Source organism: Papio anubis, chromosome 7, assembly GCF_008728515.1.
Source record: "Papio anubis isolate 15944 chromosome 7, Panubis1.0, whole genome shotgun sequence".
Classification (NCBI taxonomy): Eukaryota; Metazoa; Chordata; class Mammalia; order Primates; family Cercopithecidae; genus Papio; species Papio anubis.
In genome coordinates this window covers 67,227,228-67,252,627 of record NC_044982.1, presented here as the reverse complement: position 1 = coordinate 67,252,627, position 25,400 = coordinate 67,227,228, and the positions used below count along the sequence as shown (strand labels likewise).

General features: G+C 36.9%; 1 protein-coding gene across 18 annotated transcripts in view; it reads left to right on the top strand.

The window, feature by feature from the left end:
- Positions 1-25,400, top strand: part of MIA2 (MIA SH3 domain ER export factor 2) — a 117,000-nt gene that overhangs the window by 42,908 nt on the left and 48,692 nt on the right. For 11 of the 18 annotated variants that reach the window (XM_031668151.1, XM_031668154.1, XM_031668155.1 and 8 more), the window contains 11 exons: positions 97-222; positions 2,417-2,438; positions 2,529-2,617; positions 12,339-12,416; positions 14,570-14,680; positions 15,303-15,374; positions 16,221-16,325; positions 20,978-21,100; positions 23,013-23,133; positions 24,368-24,414; positions 25,187-25,277. In XM_031668151.1, coding sequence (XP_031524011.1) covers positions 97-222; positions 2,417-2,438; positions 2,529-2,617; positions 12,339-12,416; positions 14,570-14,680; positions 15,303-15,374; positions 16,221-16,325; positions 20,978-21,100; positions 23,013-23,133; positions 24,368-24,414; positions 25,187-25,277 — 985 coding nt within the window. Of the gene's footprint in view, positions 1-96; positions 223-2,416; positions 2,439-2,528; positions 2,618-12,338; positions 12,417-13,982; positions 14,010-14,569; positions 14,681-15,302; positions 15,375-16,220; positions 16,326-20,977; positions 21,101-23,012; positions 23,134-24,367; positions 24,415-25,186; positions 25,278-25,400 lie in introns of all 18 variants that reach the window. The other 7 variants (XR_004184940.1, XM_031668148.1, XM_031668161.1 and 4 more) reach the window with 1 other exon arrangement.

Genomic DNA, 25,400 nt, shown 5'->3' with positions numbered 1-25,400 from the left:
ATTTTGTGTTGACCACATAAACTTGTACCTGTGTTTGTAATCAATGTTTTTATCAAAAGTACATTTTTAAGAACTTAACTTTTCTTTATCTTGAAGGTTGTGGCAGCATTGCCTGAAGGTATGAGACCAGATTCTTATGGTTTTCCATGGGAATTGGTGATATGTGCAGCTGTTGTTGGATTTTTTGCTGTTATCTTTTTTTTGTGGAGAAGTTTTAGATCGGTAAGTAACCAGTGCTATACTAAGAGAATGTTCATTCTGTCGCTGGGCTGAACAAATAATATGAGAAACTTACTTATTTGTTATTTTAAGGAAACAAGTTAGAAACTACATAAGGATTCAGAATTTTTTTTTTTTTTTTTTTTTTTAGAGATGAGGATCACGAATGAGAGTCAGGCCCAGTGCTGTGGCTCCCACCTCTAATCCTAGCACTTTGGGAGGCCGAGGCAGACAGATCACTTGAGCTTAGGAGTTTGTGACCTGGGCAATATGGTGAGACCCCATCACTACAAAAAATACAAAAATTAGCTGGACATGAGGACACCTGTCTGTGGTCTCACTCAGAAGGCTGAGGTGGGAGGATTGCCTGAGCCTGGGAAGTTGAGGCTGCAGTAAGCCATGATTGCAACACTGCACTCCAGCCTGGGTGACGGAGAGAGACCCTGTCTCAAAAATAAAAAAAAGAGATGAAGGTCTCGTGTTGCTCAGGCTGGTCTCAAACTCCTGGGCTCAAGCGATCCTCCTGCCTGGGCCTCCCAAAGTCTTGGGATTATAGGTGTGAGCCACCATGCTTGACTGAGATCTTTTAATGTAAGATTTTTCATATATATATTTATATATATATCATATATGTCACATATTTATATATATTATATATATATTTAAAGAGATGGGGTCTGACTATGTTGCCTAGGCTATAGTGCAGTTGCTATTCATAGATGCAATTATAGTGCACTACAGCCTCAAACTCCTGGGCTTAAGCTATCCTGTCTCAGCTTTGAGTAGTTGTGACTACACAGGTCCATGTCACTCTGCCCAGCTTCATCTTTTTTTAAATTCTGGGAAATTTTATTTATTTTTGAGACAGGGTTTCACTCCTGTTGCCCAGGCAGGAGTGCAGTGGCATGATCTCGGCTTGCTGCAATCTGCTTCCTGTGCTCAAGCCATTCTCTTGCCTCAGCCTCCTGAGTAGCTGGGACTACAGGTGCGCACTAGTATGCCTGGCTAATTTTTGTATTTTTTTTGTAGAGATGGGTTTCACTGTGTTGCTCAGAACTCCTGGCCTCAAGCGATCTGCCTGCCTCAGTCTCCCAAAGTGCTGGGATTACAGGCGTTAATCACCACGCCTGGCCTAATTTTGGGAAATTTTTAATGCATTTTTGGGACTGCTATTTTTCAGATATTGGCCCTTCTACTTCTGACTCCCCTATCTCTTCTATTTTTCGATTTCTTTATGGTTTTCTATACCTTTTGAGAGAGTTTCTTAATCTGAGGAACTGAAATCTATTCTTCATCTATGCTCATTTTAGAGTATCTTGTCTTTTAAAGGTTTTCCCTTTTAATTTTATCTCTATCTATATTCCGTAGATGATTGAAGTCCTCGTTTCTTTTCTACTTGTTTGTGTTACCTCAACCCTAAGGCTGATCCTTTTACAAATGAATTCCCCCCTGCTTCATTATTTGAGACAGAGGTTAAGGAAGAAGAAGGTTTGGTTTACTGTTTCTTTAGTCAGTTCAGATCTATGGCCCTGTGGTAACATTTCTCAGACTGTTTTATTTAGGATATTAGCATCAGGGGATATGATAATAGGAGCTTCTTGAAATTATTTTTTTAGGGTCAAATATGTTTGGGGAGCAATGGGTTGCAAGTATCTTTAAAGTTATTTCAGAGCATTTTAATATGCTAATTCACAATGTGAATCTTCAATAGGGAGTCTTTAATAAGTAGTATTTCGGCTGGGCGTGGTGGCTTACACCTGTAATCCCCACACTTTTGGGGGCCCAGGCAGGTGGATCACCTGAGGTCAGGAGTTCTAGACCAGCCTGGCCAACATGGTGAAACCCTGTCTCTACTAAAATTATGAAAATTAGCTGGGCATGGTGCTGGGTGCCTGTAATCTCAGCTACTCAGGAGGCTGAGGCAGAGGAATCGCTTGAACCCGGGAGGCGGAGGTTACAGTGAGCTGAGATCATGTCCATTGCACTCCAGCCTGGGTGACAGAGCAAAACTCTTGTCTCAAAAAAAAAAAAAAACAAAAGGAGCATTTATTTTCTCATTGGAAACAGAATACTTTTGGCTTGTATTTATACTAAGGCAATAAGAAACCTGTATTTTTAAGTTGGCAGACGTTAAATAAATTGATTTATTTGAGAGTGTATTAGTTTTAATGTAATTTTTGTTAAAAATTTGTTTCAGGTTAGGAGTCGGCTTTATGTGGGTAAGTTCTTTTTTCTGCTTTAACTCTCATTGTTGTGATGTAAACACTTACAATAATTTACTCATGATAATATTGACTTGACTCTTTTAGGAAGAGAGAAAAAGCTTGCTGTAACGCTTTCTGGACTAATTGAAGAAAAATGTAAACTACTTGAAAAATTTAGCCTTGTTCAAAAAGAGGTAAGATATTTTTGAAAACAATATTCATGTTAGAGTCAGAGAACTTTATACTTCTCACTGTAGGTACTTCTGTGTAAATTTAAGATTATGAATGCTTTCTTTGCAGAGTATGAGAGTTCTCTTGCTCTTCATATTCAACACTTAACCAGTCTTGCTAATTTTAACCGTTGTAGTAGGTATACAATGGTGTCTCCTTGTGCTTTCCTTTTGAGTTTTCCTGACTGATGAGGTCGAGCACACAAACACGTCCTCTGCATGTGCACATTTCTGGTATCTGTTTGTGTATCCAAATGTTCTCTTTTCCTAAAGACAGCAGTCAGACTGGATTAGGGCCCACTCTAACAACCTTATTTTATTTTGACCACCTCCAAAGGCCTTGTCTCCAAATACAGTCACATTCTGAGGTACTGGGGTTGGAGCTTCAACATATGAATTTGTGGGGACACAATTCAGTCCATAATAGTCTGTGATCCATTTGAAATCAGATCTGTGATGGTGCAGTCGAGGGTGTGTGTGTGTGTCATGTCGAGTTAACCAATGCCATTTATTGGAAGGACCATCTTTTCTCTGTTGTTCTATAGTGTCATCTTCTTAAGTCACTGAATATATGTGAGTCTGTTTCTGTTAAATCTTCCTTTTTGTTGGGCTTTTTCTTGTTTGTTTTTTGCCAATAACATACTTTTTTATATTCTGTAGTTTTATAATAAGTCTTAGTATCTGGTATGGTTAATTTACAGTTCTTGGCTATTATGAATAAAGTTACTGTGAACATTCTTCTACAAGTTTATTTTATTTTATTTTTTTTGTGGGCATGTATTTTCATTTCACTTCAGTAAGTAGTATTGGAATTGGTAAGTCATTAGGGCAGGTAGTATAGTTTACCTGTATAAGATAAGAAACCGGCCGAGCATGGTGGCTCACGCCTGTAATCCCAGCACTTTGGGAGGCCGAGGCGGGTCTATCATGAGGTCAGGAGATCAAGACCATCGTGGCTAACACGGTGAAACCCTGTCTCTACTAAAAACACAAAAAAATTAGCCAGGTGTGGTGGTGGGTACCTGTAGTTCCAGCTACTTGGGAGGCTGAGGCAGGAGAATGGTGTGAACCCGGGAGGCGGAGCTTGCAGTGCGCTGAGATCACGCCACTGCACTCCATCCTGGGTGACAGAGCGAGACTCCCTCTCAAAAAAAAAAAAAAAAAAACAAAAACCCTTCTGGCTATTTTTATCATTTTTTCTTTGTTTTTGGCTTTCAGCAGTGTTACTATGATTTGTCTGGGTGTGTTTTTTTTTTTTTCTGTTTATCCTTATTGGGATTTATGATGCTTCTAGAACCTGTGGCTTAATGTCTTTTATTAGTTTAGTTTTTTTTTTTCTTGAGACAGTGTCTCTCTCTGTTGTCCAGGCTGCAGTACAGTGGTGTGTGATCTTGGCTCACTTCATCCTCCGCTTCCTGGACTCAGGTGATCCTCCCACCTCAGCCTCCTGAGTATGGGACTACCGGCATGTGCCACCATGTCCAGCTAATTTTTAAAAATTTATTGTAGAGATGGGGTTTTGCCATGTTGCCCAGGCTGGTCTCGAACTCCTGGGTTGAAGCAATCCTCCCGCCTTGGCTTCCTAAAGTGCTGGGATTACAGCTGTGAGCCACCGTGCTCTACCTTCTGTTAGTTTTGAAACGCTCTTGATTGTTACTTTTCCACATACTGTTTTTGCCCTTTTTTCTTCTTTCTTTCTGGGACTATACAAATGAGTATTTTAACTTTTTGTTATTTCTCATCTGTCTCTTATGTTCTTTTCTGGGATTTCCATCTTTTTGTTTGTCCACACTTCAGTCTAGCCATGTTCTTCTTTAACTTCCATGTTACCAATTGTTTTCATTTATGTCTAATCGTCTTTTAAACCATCCATCGAGACCTTAATTTCATCTCTTGCCTTTTTCAGTTCTGCAGTTTTATTGTGGCTCTTTTTGTAGTTCTTTTTCTCTGGTACAATACTATTTTTTAATTCCATTTACACATTATGCTCTCTTATTTTTGTTTTGTTTTGGTTTGGTTGTTTTTTGGAGACGGAGTCTCCCTCTGTCACCCAGGCTGGAGTGGAGTGCAGTAGAGCGACCTTGGCTCACTGCAGTCTCTGCCTCCCAGGTTTAAGCGATTCTCCTGCCTCAGCCTCCCAAGTAGCTGGGACTACAGGCACACGCTGCCATGCCTGGCTAATTTTTTATATTTTAGTAGAGACAGGTTTCACTGTGTTGCTCAAGCTGGTCTCAAACTCCTGAGCTCAGGCAATCCACCCACCTCGGCCTCTCAAAGTACTGGCTTACAGGCGTGAGCCACCACACCTGGCCTATGCTCTCATTTTATTTATTTATGTGTTATTTTTATTTTCTGATTTTCAGACACCTGCCGAGAAATGTGCTCTCCTGTTTTAATGTCTACTGCATTATCCAGTAGTCTGTTTCTGGTGCTCATTTTTTTCTCTTGTTTCTTAGTCTTGTCCTCTTGAATGCCAGGTTATTTTACATCAGCTGTCAGTGATAATATAATAAAAATTGTAGAGATAATTTTGAAGCTGTGGGTGCTGTCATCTCTCTTCAGTGAGGATTTACTATTGCTTTTCATAGGCAGCTAGGCTAGGGACATTAGAAATTTTAGATAACTTTATTTATTTGAATTTCTTTTTTGTAAAATAAGTTTTATTGTGTATACTTAAGGTATAGAAATTTCAGATAACTTTGAGTTTCTTTTTTGTAAAATAAGTTTTATTTTATATATTTCAGGTATAAACATGTTGAGATACATATATAGTAAAATGGTTACTATAATGAAAGAAATTAACGTATTCTTTATCTCTCATAGTTACCCATTCCCTGCCCACCCACCCCCGAAGGGCAGCTGTAATGTACTCATTTAACAAAAATCCTGAATGCAATACGCTATTATTAACTATGGAACTCAGTTGATATCTTTTAACTTGTTCATCCCACATGTTTTCTTTTCTTTTGTTGAAACAGGGTCTCATTCTGTCACCCAAGCTGGGGTGCAGTGGCATGATCTTGGTTCATTGCAGCCTCTATCTCCTGGGCTCAAGTAATCCTCCCACCTCAGACTCCTGAGTAGCTGCGGCTACAGGCACATGATACATGTTTGCCTGATTTTAAAATTTCTTGTAGAGATGGGGTCTCCCTATGTTGCCCAGGACAGTCTCAAACTCCTGGGCTCAATGATCCTCTCGCCTGAGCCTCCCAAAGTGTTGGGATTACAGGCGTGAGCCAACATGCCCGGCCATATTTTCTACTTTGTATATTTTGACCTACATGTCTCTGTTTCCTCCCTCTCACCCAACACTGCTAACCACTGTTTTATTCTCTGTCTCTATATATTTGACCTTTACAAAAATTCCGCATGTAAGTGAGATCATGCAATATTTTTCTTTCTATGTATGACTTATTTTACTTAGCAAAATGCCTTCTAGGTCCATCCATGTTGTAACAAATGGCAGGATCTCCTTTTTATGGCTGAATAATATTCCATTGTAAATAGATACCACAGTTTCTTTATTCATTTGTTCATTGATAGATACCTAGGTTGTCTGCATATTGGCTACTGTGAATGATGCTGCAGTGAACATGGGCGTGCAGCTATCTGTACAAGGTGCCAGTTTCATTTTTTTCGGATATATATCTGGAAGAAGGCTTGCTGGATATAGTAGCTCTATTTTAAATTTCTTTAGGAGTCTCCATACTATTTTCTATAATGACTGTACCAATCTACATCCCTGCCAATAGTGTACGGCAAGCCCTCAATGTCCTTGATAGTTTCTTGAAAATTGACTTTAAGTGAAACAATGTATATACTGAACTCAGTTTTTTCCCCCTCATCAATGTTATAATGAAACAATATTGAAGAAAACAATGTAATTCAAAGGACAAAGGACCTGCTCTATGCCTTTCTCTTTTCTTGTCTAGAAAAAAGGTTCTCTCCTTTTTTTTTGGTAACTTTTATTTTCAGTTCAGGGGTACAAGTGCAGATTTGTTACACAGGTAAACTTGCGACTTCGAGGTTTGTTGTATGAGGGTTCCCTTTTCTCCATAACTTCACAAATATTTGTCGTCTCACTTGTCTTTTTGGTAATAGCTATTCTAACAGATATACGGTAATATCTCATTGTGTTTTTGATTTGCATTTCCTTGATGATTGGTGGTGTTGAACACCATTTCACATAGTGTTGGCCATTTTTATGTCATCTTCAGAGAAATATCTATCTAAGTCCTTTGCCTGTTTTTTAATCAGGTTATATGTTTGCTTGCTGTTGAGTTGTATGAGGGCTTTTAAAATATTGAATACTAACCCCTTATCTGATATATTTTTTCTCAATCTGTAGGTTGCCTTTTTATTGTGTTTACTTACGTATATTTTTATTTTTTTTACCTTGCAGCTTCGCCTCAAAGGAACTTTCATTTTATTGTTTCTTTTGCTGTGCAAAAGCTTTTTAGTTTGATATAGTCCTGTTCACTTATTTTTTGCTTTTGTAGCCTAAGTTTTTGATGTGATATTCAATAAATTATTGTCAAGGCCAGTGTCAGGGAGCTTTTTCCCTGTGTTTTCTTTTAGGAGTTTTGTAGTTTCAGGTTTTATGTTTACGTCTTTTGTCCACTTTGAATTGATTTCTATGTATTGTATAAAATAAGACTTCAATTTCATTCTTTTGCATGTGAAATCCAGTTTTCTCAGTTCCATTTGTTGAAGAGACTATTCTTTCTGCATTGTGTATTCTTGGTGCCCTCTTGAAAATTTGACCATATCTGTTTGGATTTATTTCTGGGCTCTCTGTTCTGTTCCACTGGTCTGTGTATTTGTTTTTATACTGGCACCACACTGTTTTTATTACTACAGCTTTGGAATATAATTTACAATCAGTTAGTCTGATGCTGCTAACTCTGTTTTTCTCAGAATTGCTTTGACTCTTTGGGATCTTTTGCTATTCCATATTAAATTTAGAGTAAAAAAATTTCTGTGAAGAATGCCATTGAGATTTTGGCTGCCTTTCCATTTCTTCGTGTGCTCTTCAATTTCTTTCATCAATGTTTTATACTTTTTAGTGTATAGATCTTTCACCTCCTTGGTTGAATTTGTTCCTAAGTATTTTATTTTACTTTTTTGATGCTATGTAAATAGGATTGTTTTCTAGGTTTCCTTTTTGGTTAGGCCATTATTTGTGTATAGAAATGACATAGTTTTGTTTTGATATTATATCCTGCATCTTTACTGAATTCAGTTATTAGATCTGTATTTTTGATGACATCTTTTGGGTTTTCTACATATAGGATCATATCATCTGCAAACAGATAATTTTACTTTTCTGATTTGGATATCTTTTATCCTTCTCTTCCTTCCTTCCGTTTTTTTTTTTTTTTTTTTTTGAGACAGGGTCTCACTCTGTTGCCCAGGCTGGAGTGCAGCAGTGTGATCTCAGCTCACTGCAACCTCTACCTCCTGGGTTCAAGTGATTCTCCCACCTCAGCCTCCCAAATTGCTGGGATTGCAGGTGTGCACCACCATGCCTGGCTATTTTTTTTTTTTTTTTTTTTGGTATTTTTTGGTAAAGACAGGGTTTCACCATGTTGGACAGGCTGGTCTTGAACTCCTGACCTCAAGTGATCTGCCCACCTTGGCTTCCCAAAGTGTTGGGATTATAGGCATGAGCCACTGTACCAGGCCTTTTATTTCTTTTTCTTGTCTAATTGCTCTTGATAGTACTTCCAGTGCTATTTTGTTTTTGTTTTTTGAGACAAGGTCTCACGCTGTTGCCCAGGCTGGAGTGCAGTGGCATGGTCATGGCTCACTGCAGCCTCAGCCTTCCAGGTTCAGGTGTTTCTCCCACCTTAGCCTCCCAAGTAGCTGGGACTACAGGCGTACGCCACCACGCTTGTGTTTTTTTTTTGTAGAGATGGTGTTTGGCCAAGTTGCCCACGCTGGTCTCAAACTCTGGGGCTCAAGTGATCCACTTGTCTCAGCCTCCCAAAGTGCTGGGATTACAGGTGTGAGCCACCGCACCCAGCCCTTCCAATACTGTTTTGAATAGAAGTGTTGATTGTGGGCATCCTTACTTTGTACCAGATCTTAGTGGAAAAGGTTTCAGTTTCTCACCACTGATGATGATATTTGCTGTAAGTTTTTCATAAATGGCTTTTGTTATGTTGAGGAACTTTATTTCTTTTTCTTTTTTCTTTTTTTTTTCATTATTTTAAAAATTTTATTATTGTTTATTTATTTATTTTTTTAAGATGGAGTCTTGCTCTTTCACCAGACTGGAGTGCAGTGGCGTGATCTCAGCTCACTGCAACTCTGCCTCCTGGGTTCAAGCAATTCTGCTTCAGCCTCCTGAGTAGTTGGGACTACAAGTGTGCCCCACTACACCCGGCTGATTTTTTTGTATTTTAGTAGAGATGGGGTTTCACCATGTTGGCTAGCATGGTCTTGATCTCCTGACCTTGTGATCTACCTGCCTTGGCCTCCCAAAGTGCTGGGATTACAGGCATGAGCCACTATTATTTAGTTTTTTGAGACAAGGTCTCACTTTGTTGCCCAGGATGGAGTGCAGTGGCATGCTCATGGCTCACTGCAGCTTCAACCTCCTGGGGTCAAGTGATTCTCCCACCTTAGCCTCGCTAGAGTAGCTAGGACTAGAGGTGTGTGTGACACCAAGCCTGGCTAATTTGTGTATTTTTGGTAGAGACTGGGTTTTGCCATGTTGCCCAGGCTGGTCTCAGACTCCTTAGACTTCCTAAAGTGTTGGGATTACAGGTATGAGCCACCACACCTGGCCAGAACTTTGTTTCTATACTTAAACTGTTAAGAGTTTTTTTTTAATCAAGAAATGATGTTGGGCTGGACGTGAGGGTGTGTGCCTATAGTCCCACCTACTTGGGAGCCTGAGATGGGAGGGTGGCTTGAGCCCAGGAATTCAAGTCCAACCTGGGCGACATAGTGAGAACCTATCTCTCAAAAGAAAAAAAAAAATGGATGTTGAACTTTGTTGAATGTTTTTTTCTGTGTCAATTGGTATGATCATGTGGTTTTTGTCTTTCAGTCTGTGAATATGATGTATCACATTAATTGATTTTTTAAATATATATATATTTTTTTATTTTTATTTTTATTTTATATTTTTTGAGATGGAGTCACTCTGTTGCCCAGGCTGGAGTGGAATGGCGCAATCTCAGCTCACTGCAACCTCTGCCTCCCGAGTTCAAGCGATTCTTTGGCCTCAGCCACCTGAGTAGCTAGGACTACAGGTGCCTGGCTAATTTTTGTATTTTTTAGTAGAGACAGGGTTTCACCATGTTGGCCAGGATGGTCTGGAACTCCTGACCTCGTGATCCGCCTGCCTCGGCCTCCCAAAGTGCTGGGATTACAGGCATGAGCCACTGTGCCTGGCTGATTTGCATATATTAAACTGGCTTTGCATGCCAAGGATACATCCCACTTGATCACAATGCATAATCTTTTTGATGTATTGTTAATTTCAATTTGCTGATATTTTATTTAGGATTTTTGCATCAGTGTTTATCAGAGATATTGACCTCTAGGTTTGTTTGTTTATTTGTTTTTTGTGGTTTCTTGGTCTGGCTTAGGTATCACGGTGATGCTGGACTCAAAATGTGTTAGGAAATATTCCCTCCTGTTGTTTTTCTTGGAAGAGTTTAAGAAGTATTGGTAATAATTCTACTTTGAAAATTTGGTAAAATTCAGCCATGAAGCCATCTCTTCCTGGACTTTTCTTTGTTGGGAGGTCAGATTACTTTAATAACAGATGGAGATATTTGGAAGCGGGGCCTCAGTTCAGAGGATTAGTCTGTTTTTGGTTTCGACTTTGTTATAAGGTAGGCAGGTTTTTTTTTTTTTTTTTCTTCTTTGTTTTTTGAGACAGTCTTGCTATGTCACTCAGGCTGGAGGGCAGTGGCATGATCTTGGCTCACTGCAACTTCCGCCTCCTGGACTCAAGTGATTCTTGTGCCTCAGCCTCCTGAATAGCTGGGATAACAAGCACACATCACCACGCCCAGCAAATTTTTGTATTTTTAGTAGAGACAGAGTTTAACCATGTTGGCTAGGCTGGTCTTGAACTCCTGATCTCATGATCCTTGTGATCCGGGCTCCCAAAGTGCTGGGATTACAGGTGTGAGCCACTGCACCCATCCAAGGTACCAGTTTTGCTTGGTAAGGATATTAATTTCCTTTTACTGCTGTAACAAATTACTGCAAACTTAGTGCTGTAAAACAACACACATTTATTCTCTTACAATTTTGAAGGTCAGAAGTCTAGAACTAATCTTTTAAAAATTATTTTGTTGTAGAGATGGGATCTCACTATGTTTCCCAGGCTGGCCTTGAACTCTTGGCCTCAAGTAACCCTCCCCACTTGGCCTCCCAAAGTGCTGGGATTACAGACATGAGCTACCATACCCAGCCTTAAAACCAATGTTAGGGGCAGAAATTAAGATAGCAGCAAGTCTGTTTCTTTATGCAATGTTCTAGGATAGAATCTGTGTTTTGTCTCTTATATGGAGTCTACCAACATTCCTTGGCTCATAACTACATCACCCCAATTTCTGCTTCTATCTTCATATCATATCATTCTTTTCTAAGTTTGGTCCTCTTGCCTCCTCCTTATAAGGACCCCTGGCATTAGATTGGGCCCACCAAAATAATTCTGGAGCTCTTTCCATCTTAAGATCCTTTATCACACCTGGACATTCTAGGGTAGAATATCTTTGGACAGGTCATTGTTTAGCCAAGGACAGGGTTCATCCGAGTTGGCAGGTCTTGAACTCCAAGTTTTTTTTCTCAGCTTTGATTCTCCTGAAATCTCTGCTGAGTTTCTTAGCCCATCAGCCTCTTCTTCTAGGAGGAATAGACATGCCAAATACTAGACTTGCCTTTCTGGGGATTCCCACTTCTCTCACAAATTCTCACTGTTTTGATAGCTTTCTGAGGCTTTCAGACAGATACTTTTTTGTTTTGTTTTGTTTTTTTTTAGTATTTTCATCAAGCTTTTCTTGTTCTTGCCAGAAAGGTGGATCCAGAACAACCTAGTCTTCAATTTAATCACTTTTTTTTGGAATAATTGAAGTGCATTTTGCCAAATGTTATAGCATTATGTCTTTTATTGTTCTTTCCATTTTTTGATGGCTGTTCCCTACCTTTTACAGATTTTTATATTCCCCACTTGCTTTATTTGTTGTATGGTATGAATTAAAAGTGAAAAGTTTTGATGGTCAGTTACTATAAATTTCTCTTTAATGAATAGGCTTAAAGAAAGGGTTTACTTGTTGTGGCCATAATTAGACAGCTTACATAAAAATACGCTCTTTGAGTAAATCTTTGGATAATCTTTAGTACAATCTTACCATTAGAATTTTAACCTCATTTTTAGTAAAAGATGCTAATATGAGTTATAGTCCTATGTTCTCTGAGAAACAGACTTTACTCTTACAGGTGAAGTTCTGACATTTGTTGCCTGAGCTAGCCGTCTGTGATGTGTTAGCTGCTCTGGCATTGTTATAGTGGTCAGATTTGAAAAACTTAAAGCTAAATAAATCCAAGTAAACTTAATGTACATGTGGAAATGGATTCTGTCTGCTTCTTAGGCATCTATCCAGACAAGATTTAGAATAAAATTGGTAGAGTTTTTACTTGTGCTGTTACTTTGTTTCAGTATGAAGGCTATGAAGTAGAGTCATCTTTAAAGGATGCCAGTTTTGAGAAGGAGGCAACAGAAGCACAAAGTTTGGAGGTAAAAACTCAAATGCTATAATTTAAAAGCTGGGGAAAAAATACTAAATAACAAAAACTTTAAAAATGTGTCGTCTGAAAACTAACTGTTTGAAAGAAATGTGAAAGAGCATCTCTGGATGTTAAAACTTAAGAAGAAAATTAATATAGGAAATGGGACAATAGTAGGTAGCATAAAATATTATAAAAATTTGAGCTTTTATTGCTAACTTGTTTTGAGTCAGGCATGTTTATGGTCAAGGAATCAGGAGCTATATAGAAACTTCATTCTATCATTCCTGGGAAACGTATTAAGGTGATCATTCCTTTTTTGACTCAATTTGCTCTAGAAAGGAGAAATAGGATTCATTTTCACAAACTTAGGAATAGTTGGCAACAAGAACTTACGTAAATTATGACAGTATTTGCCTTTACTTTTATCTTGAGGATATTAAGAGCTAACTAGAATTAGGCCAGAGGCTTATGTTATATGTAATGGTCCGTTGGTAAATGTTTAACAACTTTTTTTAAAAAAAGCAGCCTTACTTGTAGCCATTTGCTGAGTTCTATAGTATGAATACTTCCACCATGGCCAGTTTCAAGCTACCAACATGATGTCACTGAATAAGGAGTCTGGGAAGATAATGCTTAAAGTAGGCTTTCCTGAGCCAAGTGTGATTTGGTTAATTTTAAGGAAGGAAAGTATGGTAATTTGTAATGTAGCTAAACTAAGACAGATTAGGGTAAGTGATGGGAATGCCTTACTACTGTTTAGATATGGACGTCTTGTAAAAAGCAGAGTAGTGACAAAGCATAGCAGAAGACCCCTGCATCTGCATATATTAAAATAGAAAACAGTAGACCTTGTACCTTTGATAAGTGTCCAGTACAGTGTGGCAGTTCTCAATCACTGCTGTCCGTAATCATCAGAAACTCTTATGTGTTATGATTCAGAATTTTCTAGTAGAGTCCAAAGGAAGTTATAAATTGGATTCTAAATAAGGTTCTTGATATTTTCTTCACTTGTTGTCTGTTACTGTCTTCAAGAAGTTATTGAAATTATATTTTATTTGCTGACTCTCTGTCTTAACTACTCTCCCAGTAGTAATTTATTAGTTTGATAAAAGAATTTTAGAAGGCATTTGGCATGCTAACAGAAGAGCAAAAAGTAGGTACAAAGACATTTACTCAAGCTTCATAATATTGAGGATAAAATATTACACACCAATTTATTTTCAAGGTAATGAATTATAGGAGTAAAGTTTTCTGAATTTTTAGCTGCATTCAATATTTTGGAAAATCTTCAATTTTAGTAATTTTTTAGCATGGTATTTTCAGTAATAGTAATCATAATTGAATTCAAACTATAATGCAATTAAAAAAATATGATAGCTGAATCTGTAGATAAAATCAAACCAATAGAGTAATTTTGATTCAGGTCAGGGAATTCCTGTAATGAAATAGTCAAATTTGGGGTAATATGTATAAACAAGTTTTTAAATCACTGTAATGTAGCATGTATTTGTTCTGCTTTTATTTTGGCCTGCATTAAAATCTTTGAATCTTTGGTTTATTTTTCTTTAACAAGTTTGTTGAAGGATCACAAATATCAGAGGTATGTTTATTATAGTATTTAAAATCCAGTTGGAATAATCCAATAACGAATCATTTTAAATTAAAAAGGTCATAGAAAATAGGTCTTAATTCAATGTGGAATATTATCATGAAGCAGCGTTGATGGTTTTTTAGTTGATTTTTTATGTCATGCCTTTAATTATATTAAATTAGCTTTATTTCTCATTTTTTTCTTTATAATGGTTTTAAGCAGAGGTTGGCAAACTGTGCCTAGTGGGCCACTTTTTTTAAATAAAAAATTGTATTGGAACACAGCCATGCTTTCATTTAGGTATTGCTTTTGTTTCTCACTACAATGGCATAGTTGAGTAATTGCGACAAAGACTGCATGGCCTATGAGCCTAAAATATTTATTTCCGGGATCTTTACAGAAGTTTGCTGACCACTGCTACAGTTGCTGTTATTTTGATATTATAAAAATGAGCAAATATATAAATGAAAGTTATTTAACTTACAGTACATATTTTTGATTATGCTCATCTGATTTTCTCTAATGAAAAATTCTTATATCTGTTTTATAAAGTTCGCTTTCTCTCTTAGGCAACCTGTGAAAAGCTGAACAGGTCCAAGTCTGAACTTGAGGATGAAATATTCTGTCTAGAAAAAGAGTTAAAAGAAGAGAAATGTAAACATTCTGAACGAGATGAATTGGTAAGGCTTTTTTATTTGAGGAGAATATAAGAAAAAGAAAGTTACTGAGCTTTAAAAAATTAATGTGATAGTGGTTAAAGTATTACGTTTTTGTAAAAAATGTAAAGAATACAGAAGGTTGTAGGGAGCAAAATTTTCTAGAGCCACTCTTTTCACTTCCCCCTAGATGTTACTGTGTTAAATTTCTTGCATATTTTTATAGAAAATTTCTATATGTACTATGCAAGTAGCTCATGTAAATAAAAACTGAATAATCGTGTACATAGTATATATTTGTAATTACTTAACATGTATATTAAATTATAACTTTTTCTTTTAAAAAAACCTATCTTAACGAAAGTCTTGATGTATATGAGATTATTTAGTAAAACATGTTAGTGGACTTATCTTGAGCCTATATAACTTAAATGTTATGAAATATTACAGTTGATATGAGACATTATAGTTATGTAATGTTCATATAAAATCCCTTTAAGCATATGGCTAAATAAACTGAGAAGGTTTCTTAATTTGAGCTGTCGCTTATGGAGCAAAAGTGTTAGGTTAATAGTATATCTAATATTTATGGCATTTTGGAAACTAGAGTTTAGTAAATATTTATTGCCTGATATTGTCTTTCTAGATGGCGGATATTTCTAAAAGGATACAGTCTCTAGAAGATGAGTCAAAATCCCTCAAATCACAAGTAGCTGAAGTAAGTTGAATTAGTCTGGTAGGTCTATTGCTTTTGAAAATCATTTTAATTTAATTTTTTTAAATTAAGAAATAAGATATAATAGTAGAATTTGAGATATAGGGGATCCCAGGTATGTATTTTTTTTTTTTTTTAAATAATACCTAAATGAATGAGCATGGCTTTGTTGCCCAGGCTGGAGTACAGTGGCATGATCTTGGCTCACTGCAACTTCCACCTCCTGGGTTCAAGCAATTCTTCTGCCTTAGCCTCCTGAGTAGCTGGGATTACAGGCATGCGCCACCACACCTGGCTAAGTTTTGTATTTTTAGTAGAGGCGGGGTTTTGCCATGTTGGCCAGGCTGGTCTTGAACTCCTGAGCTTGAGTGATCAGCCCACCTCGGCCTCCCAAAGTGCTGGGATTACAGGCATGAGCCAACGCACCCAGCTTGTATTTTCTTTTTTACATGCACTACTTCAGAAAAGTTCATCTTTTCAATGGATAAGTGTTGTTGAGCTATTACTATATATTGAGGACTGGTTGCTTGACACTTAACATTAATAGACAAAAAAGTCCCCAGGAAGCTTAAATTTTAGTAGGGGAGACAGAACAAATAGTTATCAAAATTTGCTGCACAGTACATAGAAAGTTACAAGAGGTTTGTCCAAGGTCACATCGTAGCAAGTTAGTGGGAGAGGCAGGACTAGACCGCAATTCTAGACAAGCCTTTTTTCTGCTACACCATGCTGCCTCTGCTGTTAATATTGGCATGGTTTTGCTTTGTTTAATTCTGTGTTCTAGGGAGTATGTGTAAAGATGTGTATTAAATTAATTGTTACAAACTTGATATTTTTTGTTTTACTTAGGCCAAAATGACCTTCAGGATATTTCAAATGAATGAAGAACGACTGAAGATAGCAATAAAAGATGCTTTGAATGAAAATTCTCAACTGCAGGAAAGTGAGAAACAGGTTTGTATTCTGTAGGGACCCTTCAACTTGTGAATATGTAATTATAAATATTCTTGGCATCCTCATGACTGACCCATGCTAGGGACAAGTGTAGGCTTTTCCTTGAGAGTACGAGAGTAGGACAAGTCTCCCTTACGTATTTCAGTGTCTGTCTCTTTTGTATAGTATACCAAAGTGTATACTTTTGGCAGCCTCTACCCCCAGGACAGGGAAAGTAAGCCAGGGCATTTAGCATTTTGGTAATCATAACCAACTTAAAACCAGACTGAAGGGGTACAGAGAATACGAGTGAGGATTATTGAAGTTATAGATCTGGGGCCTAAATATAGAAGCAGTTCTGGCAGCAGATCACATGAGGAGGTGGCATTTGCCCTGTTTCTCGCCCACATACATAGATACTCCCAGGTATATTTCTTCTTCTGCTTTGCCAATATAATTGTAACTTTTCAGTGGGAAAATTTTTCAGTGATTAAGTTATTATAATTATCCAAATATTACTCACACCAGAGCCACATGGTTTGTTGTTGTTGTTGTTGTTGTGTGTGTGTTTTTTTTTTTTTTTTAAGACGGAGTCTCACTCTGTTGCCAGGCTGGAGTGCAGTTGTGTGATCTTGGCTCATTGCAACCTCTGCCTCCTAGGTTCAAGCAATTCTCCTGCCTCAGCCTCCTGAGTAGCTGGGACTACAGGCGCGTGTACAGGTGCGCGCTTCTATGCCCAGCTAATTTTTGTATTTTTAGTGGAGACGGGGTTTCACCATGTTGACCAGGATGGTCTCCATCTCTTGACCTCATGATCCGCCCGCCTCGGCCTCCAAAAGTGCTAGGATTACAGGCGTGAGCCACTGCACCTGGCCTTGTGGTTTGTTCTTATTACATATTCTGTCTTATTCAATATTTTCCTTAGAGTTAATAATTGTTTTGTTTCTTGTATACTTACCTGGTTCATCTGTACGCTGTCTTCTAGAGATACAGGTATCTTATTCATGCCTTCAAATGCTTTGTTTAATATGTTAATTTCATTTTCTTTCTCTTGAAGCAGTTTTTTTCTCGGGCCTCTCCTGGTTTAATAAGAACTAATTCTGTAGGTGTGTGTTCTGTTCTGTGTCCCGAGATTTCACTTCACCCCCATCCTAAAGATTCCTCTTGTCTTTCTCCTGTGTTAGATCTTCTATTTCCCATATCTAAGCTCTTTTGTGGTTAATTCTTTTGGTTCACTTTCTGAGGAAGAGGTATAGGAAGTAATTTTTTAAGAACTTACATGCCTGGAAATGTCTTGTTTCTCATACTTGTTGATATTTTGGTTGAATATATTCTGGGTTGGCATATTTTTTTTTCCTCAAAATTTTGACACTGTCACTCCATTGTCTTGACTTTCCAGTATTGCTTTTAATAAGTCAGAAGCTATTCAGATAATTGGATATATTTGGTAATCTGCTTTTTTCCTCCCTGGAAGCTTTTAATATCTTTTTATTGTTTCCTCTTCTCTGAAATTACAGATCATTACACATCTCTTGACCTCATGATCTACCCGCCTTGGCCTCCCTAAGTGCTGGGATTACAGGTGCGAGCCACCGTGCCTGGCCACTGGCGGGGTTTTCTTTTGTTTTGTTTTTTTTTTTTTGTTCTTTTTTTGTTTTTGAGATGGAGTCTCGCCTTGCTGATCAGGCTGGAGTGATCTTGGCTCACTGCAACTTCCGCCTCCTGGGTTCAAGTGATTCTCCTGCCTCAGCCTCCCAAGCTGGGATTATAAGCGTCTGCCACCACGCCCGGCTAATTTTTTGTATTTTTACTAGAGATGGGGTTTCACTATGTTGGCCAGGCTGGTCTTGAACTCCTGACCTCAGGTGATCCACTCACCTCGGCCTCCCAAAGTGCTGGGATTACAAGCGTGAGCCATTGCACCCAGCTGTTGGCGGGCTTTTCTATAGGATATTCTGGTTAGAGTATTTCTTTTCTTTTTTTTCTGTTTTTTTTTGAGACAGAGTCTCACTTTGTCACCCAGTCTGGAGTTCAGGGCGCTATCTCGGCTCACTGTAACCTCTGCTGCCTGGGTTCAAGTGATTCTCCTGCCTCAGCCTCCCAAGTAGCTGGGATTACAGGCATGCACCACCACATCTGGCTAATTCTTGTGTTTTTGGTAGGGATGGGGTTTCACCATGTTGGCCAGGTTGGTCTTGAACTCTTGACCTCAAGTGATCTGCCTGCCTCGGCCTCCCAGAGTGCTGGGATTACAGGCAGGAACCACTGCACCTGGCCAGGTTAGGGTATTTATAATTGGAGGATTCTCAGTTGTTGGTGTCTGACAACCGTTTGCACGGGGATGAGTCCTCCACATTTCCCATTTGGGAGATGTAAGCCTATTTGCCAACAGTCTTGCAACTCAGTCAGGAAAAGAGTGCTGGTGTCTGACTGTTCAGTAAGTCAGTTTCCTCTCAGTACTTTTATGTTTTCAGTATGTTATTTCCACCTTTACCTGGATAGATGTCCCAGAGTCTCAGGTTCTACCTCTCCAAAGAATAACCCAGTAGGGTTTTGCGTGTCTGTGTGTCTGTGTGTGTGTGTTTGTGTGTGTGTGTGTTTGTTTGTGTGTGTGTGTGTGTAAGAGACAGAGATAGAGAATGAATGAGAGAATAAGAATGTGTATATATTTATGTCATGGGAGGCTTTCCAACTGCTTTTTATACAGACTTTTGGCCAGTCCTCCTTTTTTCCAATCCTGCTTATTTTCCCTACTATTTGTGCCTTCAAATCGTGATCCTTTCTGGGGTATATCAAATCAGCCTACTTTTGGGTGTTCCTACGTTCTGGCTTAGATTTTAGTTCTCTCTAGTAGGTTGAGTCTTTTTATCACACTTCCATCTCTTTCCATTTTCTATTTCTACAAGTATCTTTTGTCTCATCTCCTATTCTTTTTTCCTCGTGGGTTTATGCCTTTGAAAAAAAAAATCTGTTTTCTGCCATTTTAATAGATTTGGGTAGAAAGTGGTGGTAAACCCCGTGTTAAATTTGCCATGTTTCCACCTTGGAAAATATTTCACCTAGATTAGTCTTACTCTTTACAACTGCTTTCATCTAACTCCCTTGTAATAATCAAAGTTCTTGAAACAAACTGTATTCACTGATGCCATGTTCTAATACACTCCTTCTCTCATGGTTTAATACTGCATACTGTGTACTCAAGTCTCTTTATTGCCTCATGAGAGATGACCTAATCACCAAATGTGAATTGTTTCCTGAATTCTCATTTGTTTTTACCTGTATCATCTGATTCTGTTATATATACATAGAAAAGGGTTACTTTTCATGTGTTAGGAAATATGCTAATGAAGCCTTAGTTTTGCAGAGAAATCCAATAATTACTCTTTGGTAGAACATAGTTTCAAAGACTGAATAAATTTAGACTTTTTCATATATATGAGCCATTTCTTTTGTGAATTGCCCGCTCAGTCTTTTTTTTTCTTTGCCTATTTTTCTTATTGAGGTCTAAGAGCTCTTTGCATGCTAAGGTTATTAACCTTCTGCTACAAATGTTACGAGAATACTTTCTTGGTGGGGTGCAGTGGGTCACACCTGTAATCCCAGTGATTTGGAAGGTCCAGGTGGGAGGATCACTTGAGGCCAGGAGTTCAAGATCAGTCTGAGCAACAGAGCAAGACCCTGATTCTACAAAAAATAAAAATAAAAAAATTAGCAGGGTATGGTGACATGTGTTTGTAGTCTAGTTGCTTGGGAAGCTGAGGTGAGAGAATATCTTGAGCCCAGTAGTTAAGATTGTGGTCCAGTTTGAATGAGAGAATGAGACCCTGCCTCTAAAAAAAAAAAAAAAAAAAAAAAGAATTCCTTTCTAGTTATTTGTCTTTAAATTTCATTTGTGTTATATTTGATTTGTGAAGCTTTTAAGCTTTATATAGTCAAGTCTGCCTTTTATGATGATCTTTACTTTTTGTCATGTTCAGAAAGGCTTTCCTTTCCTGTATATGTAGTATACGTCGTAGAATATATGTAGTGTATGTAGTAGAATATACTTTCCTGTATATGTAGTATATGTAGTAGAATACTGTTTGTGCAGAATCTGGTCTGTTCTAGATTAATGTTATTATTATTATTTTTTCTTTGAGATGGAGTCTCTTTCTGTTGCCAGGCTGGAGTGCGGTGGCACAGTCTCAGCTCACTGCAACCTCTGCCTCCTGGGTTCTAGTGATTCTCCTGGCTCAGCTTCCCGAGTAGCTGGGGCTACAGGCATGTGTCACCACGCCCAGCTAATTTTTGTATTTTAGTAGAGACGGGGTTTCACCATGTTGGCCAGGCTGGTGGTATTTCTAAAGATTGATTATTTTAAGTACAAAATTGCACAATGATTTAAAAAATAAATTTTAATGCAAGTAAGGCATGACATTTTATATGGGATATGAGGAACGGTAAGAAATGATCAAATCTAAGATATGTATAACTCAGAAAACCTTTATTTGATATAAATATATGATATAAACTAGTTGAAGAATGTGTTTGTTATTTTACACTACCCCATTTTGAAAGTTCTTTGAAAACAGGAGCCATGTCTTTCTTTTTTAAGTGGCTACACAATGCCTTCTTAGTATCTTTTAATGATTCACTTATGTAATGAGTTGCATTTTTAAAATTTTCATTTTCAGCTTTTGCAAGAAGCCGAAGTGTGGAAAGAACAAGTGAGTGAACTTAATAAACAGAAAATAACATTTGAAGACTCCAAAGTACATGCAGAACAGGTTCTAAATGATAAAGAAAATCACATCAAGGTAAATGGCTCTACTGGTTTTAGTGACCAGGTTGGCTAGAATTTTACACTAACTCTGAAGTTTGAAAACTAGTTTTTAGCAGCTTTTATTTTCACAACATATTTTTATAACGTATTTGGCCAGATTTTCAAATGTTTCTTGAATACTTACATATTTGCAGTATGTACATGCACATACACACATACATACTTATATGAATATTCTGTGTGTCCTGTTTTCTTCCCTGTATTTTAGCCTAGGTATTTAATAAAGAAATAAAAATAATGGTTTTTACTGTTTCTCTTCAGGATGCTGTCTGCTCCTGTTAGAAGGTTGGAAGAGTTTGAGAAATTGGACACATAGTTATATATATTAATTGAATATCTTTAACTGGTGTATGTACTTTCATGGAGAGGAATACTTTTAAAAAATAAATTTAATTGAAACTTGACTCTAATTGTAGGAATAAAATAATTGATATTACACTTAGGATTTTTTGACTTTTTTCATTTCCTACTCATTTAAAAAGTCTTAATGCTGGTAAATACAGATACTCACGTGTATCAAATACTATGTAAAACTAATGTTCTATAATTTACACAGTGATGTTGTCATATTGAAAGTGATGGATTTATGCTAGTTATGTTGCTGCTAAGAATATTTTCAAAATTCCAGCTTTCTTTTATTTAGAATTTGGCGCACACACACACATATATTTAGTAAATAATATATATTACATATAAAAATATATATTAAATAATATATAATATATATAAAATATGTGTACTTATATATATTTATAAAGTCCTATATATATAAATTATATATATATAAAGTAAAAAAATATATGTGTGTGTGTATATATATATTTTTTGGAGACAGAGTTTCAATCTTGTCGCCCAGGCTGGAGTGCAATGGCACCATCTCAGCTCACTGCAACCTCTGCCTCTTGTGTTAAAGTGATTCTCCTGCCTCAGCCTCCTGAGTAGCTGGGACTACAGGCATGTGCCAATATGCTTGGCTAATTTTTTTGTATTTTTGGTAAAGACGGGGTTTCACCATTTTGGCTAGGCTAGTTTTGAACTCCTGACCTCAGATGATCCACCTATCTCAGCCTCCCAAAGTGTGGGGATTACAGGCGTGAGCCACCGCACCCGGCTGTGACATATTGGTTTATTTTTTCTAAACTTCCTCTACTAAAGGATTTGGGATTCTTTTAAAGATAACAAGAATGAAATGCTAACCTCAAGCTCTGCTCAAAGGTATAGGCCATGTTATTTGTGTTTGGAACTCTGAAGAGAGGGAGGAGATCAAAGGGTGAAAATTGTAGAGCAGTGCATTATTTTTAGGTGGGTTCCTCCAGAGGAATACGTGACACGTCATTTGATTATCTGTAGTGTTGGAAAATATTCTTTATTCAACAAAATTCAAAAAGTACTTTTGGAAAACCTCTAATGTTCCATTCAAATTCTATTTTATAAATGTCTTTATCTCAGTTGAACTCCTCAGCTAATTGTTTCCTTGAATAAATCAAGTAAAAATCTACGATCTTTTTATACATTATGTATCTCACTGTAGATGTGTTTGGTGTCACACAGAATTTACTCTTATGTTAATTAGGCCACTGTTATTTGTGGCATGTGAGAAATGTCATATACAAAAATATTTTACTACTTTTTAGTTGCATGATATTAATATGTACTATACTTGATTTGGGAATAACTAGTTTTGGTTTTTATCTTGCAGAGTTTAATAGTCAATAAATGTTATCATTTCTCAAGACTTTACAATATCTTAAGAGGTGGAAAATAAGAGCTCTTGTGTTGTTATTTATGTGGATTGATTTTTAAACTATAACTGGACATTCAGAAGCTGTAAAGCTCTTAGCATAAGGCATTACTCTCTCTGTTTTTCCCCTTTGTTAAATGTCAAGACTCTGACTGAACGCTTGCTAAAGATGAAAGATTGGGCTGCTGTGCTTGGAGAAGACATAACGGATGATGATAACTTGGAATTAGAAATGAACAGTGAATCAGAAAATGGTGCTTACTTAGGTATTAAGTCATGACTCATCTCCTTTTGCTAAAATGGTGACTAGCTCTTCTATTTCCTTTTTTTCCCCTATGTGCACCATGTTCTTTATATGCTTTTACTTTGGCACATTCTGTCTGTCTGCAACATACTGTCCTTTCTCACCATCCCTTGTAGTTTAGCTTCAGCTGGAGCATTGCCTTTTCAGTAAGTCTTTTTCCAGCTGCTCAGACACACTTACAGCCTCCCTGCTTTGTTTTCTTTGTGTATTATACATATCTTTATTATAGCCACTTTCAAAATTACATCATAATCATTTCAATACCTGTTTTTCCCTGTACTGTAAGCTAATCAAATGGATGAATGACTAGTTTGAGAAATGAGTGTTCTATAAATGAATACTTCAGGATACTTGTTTTGCTTTCGTCAGAGGTTCAGATGGTTACAGTACTTTTAATCTTAGCCATTCAAATTGTTATTGCCATTGCTGGTTGTGCTCTGAAGTTGGTGAAAGTGGCAAAAGTTAGTTTCACTATAGCCACTTACTGTATTCTCACACCAATTCCTTTGACCTGGAAAAAACCTTTTTATTTTGAAATATGGCATCATAGGGAGGTCTAAAACTAGTACAGAGGCCCCATGTACCCCTCTCTCATTTTACACCAGTAGTAGTTCTTCAGACTTTTATGTTATTTTTCTGTTCTCTTCCTCAACCCCCTGCATAATTAACAAATTTATTAAGGAGAAAAAAGTGCGATTAAAAGGTTTTTCATGATAACATTAATATGTTGGAAAAAATTACATCCCTAAAATAAGTATATAAAGTTCTGTTTATACTTTTTCATTTCTACTTGATCATATATGAAATAATTCTTTCTCTATTTGAGAAAACTCATGCTTGTTTAATGTTGTTTTAACTTGGGTTATAATTTTACTCATATTTTGGATGCTGTAAGAATCCAAGAATAGTTAACGATTGTGGTCTATATTTAGATGAATATCGAATCCTTGTTATAAGTCTGTTCTTCGAGTTAGAGCTGAAGAACATTGTTAAATGATATGGCACTTCAGTGCTTTTATTGTTTAGCTTCCTGGAAGCAGGTCCAAGGCCATTCTGCTTTATACCAAATGCTTTATTGTAGCAAGAAGAGGGATTATAAGTTTTTGGTTGAGTGAACTGATAAACTCATTTTGATGTCTATTGTCATATCGTACTATTTTCCCAAATCATTGTTGTGCTTTTGATTTTCACTGTAGATAATCCTCCAAAAGGAGCTTTGAAGAAACTGATTCATGCTGCTAAGGTTTGTGCTATTAGATACATATAAAGAATAAGGAGGAAGAAAGAGAACATGGATTACTCCTGTCTCCTTTATAGTAACTGTTTAAAAAATCCATTTTATTGTTCCCATATAAAAATATTTAAGAAATTACCAGAATTTTCATCGTCAATTACTTTTTACTTTAAGTTATTAACTTTAGAAGTTCATATAATTTTTGGAATTTATCGAAATAAAAAATTCCAAGTTCTGTATTCATTTTTTCAGATAAGAATATATTTAAAATGTTTCTTGTATTTTATCTCATACTTCCTTCAGTGCATTCTTTTTCTTCTAGTCTCAGTATTTTCTTACCCCTTCTGCCCTATATCCTATTTTAAGTAAATACTAGATTCCTTTTTTTCTGGTTTATTCCTTCTCTTTTCCACCCTAGTAGTGGTATTCTCATTTTTGCTGATCTATGTGAAGTCTTGGTAATGTAGTTTGAAGGCTGCTTTAATAAAAACTTTTGTTGAAAGTAAATAGAATGAAAATAGTCACTTTCTTAAGCATCCAGTGAAAAGCATTCACTACTTTTCTCTATCCCTTGTTCTGAGATTTACAAGTATTGATGACTTTGCTGGTTTTTTTAAGATGGAAGTTGCATTATTGGTTTCTGTATTCCAGGTGATAATTTCATCAAAATGATAAAAAAGCTTAAAAAGTGTTGGGGTTGTTATAGTGAGATTTTATGTTATTTTTGTTGTTGTTGTATAACTAATTAATGTTACTTTTCTCCTTCTTCCCTTCTTTAAAGTTAAATGCTTCTTTAAAAACCTTAGAAGGAGAAAGAAACCAAATTTATATTCAGTTATCTGAAGTTGATAAAACAAAGGAAGAGCTTACAGGTAGGTCATCTATATACACACTTTTGATGTTTTTCTAAGTAAGTACACCTCCTTTCAGAGAATGGTAAAAATTAATTGAATTAATTTTGGGAAGATCCAATTATATATATATTTTAACTTTTG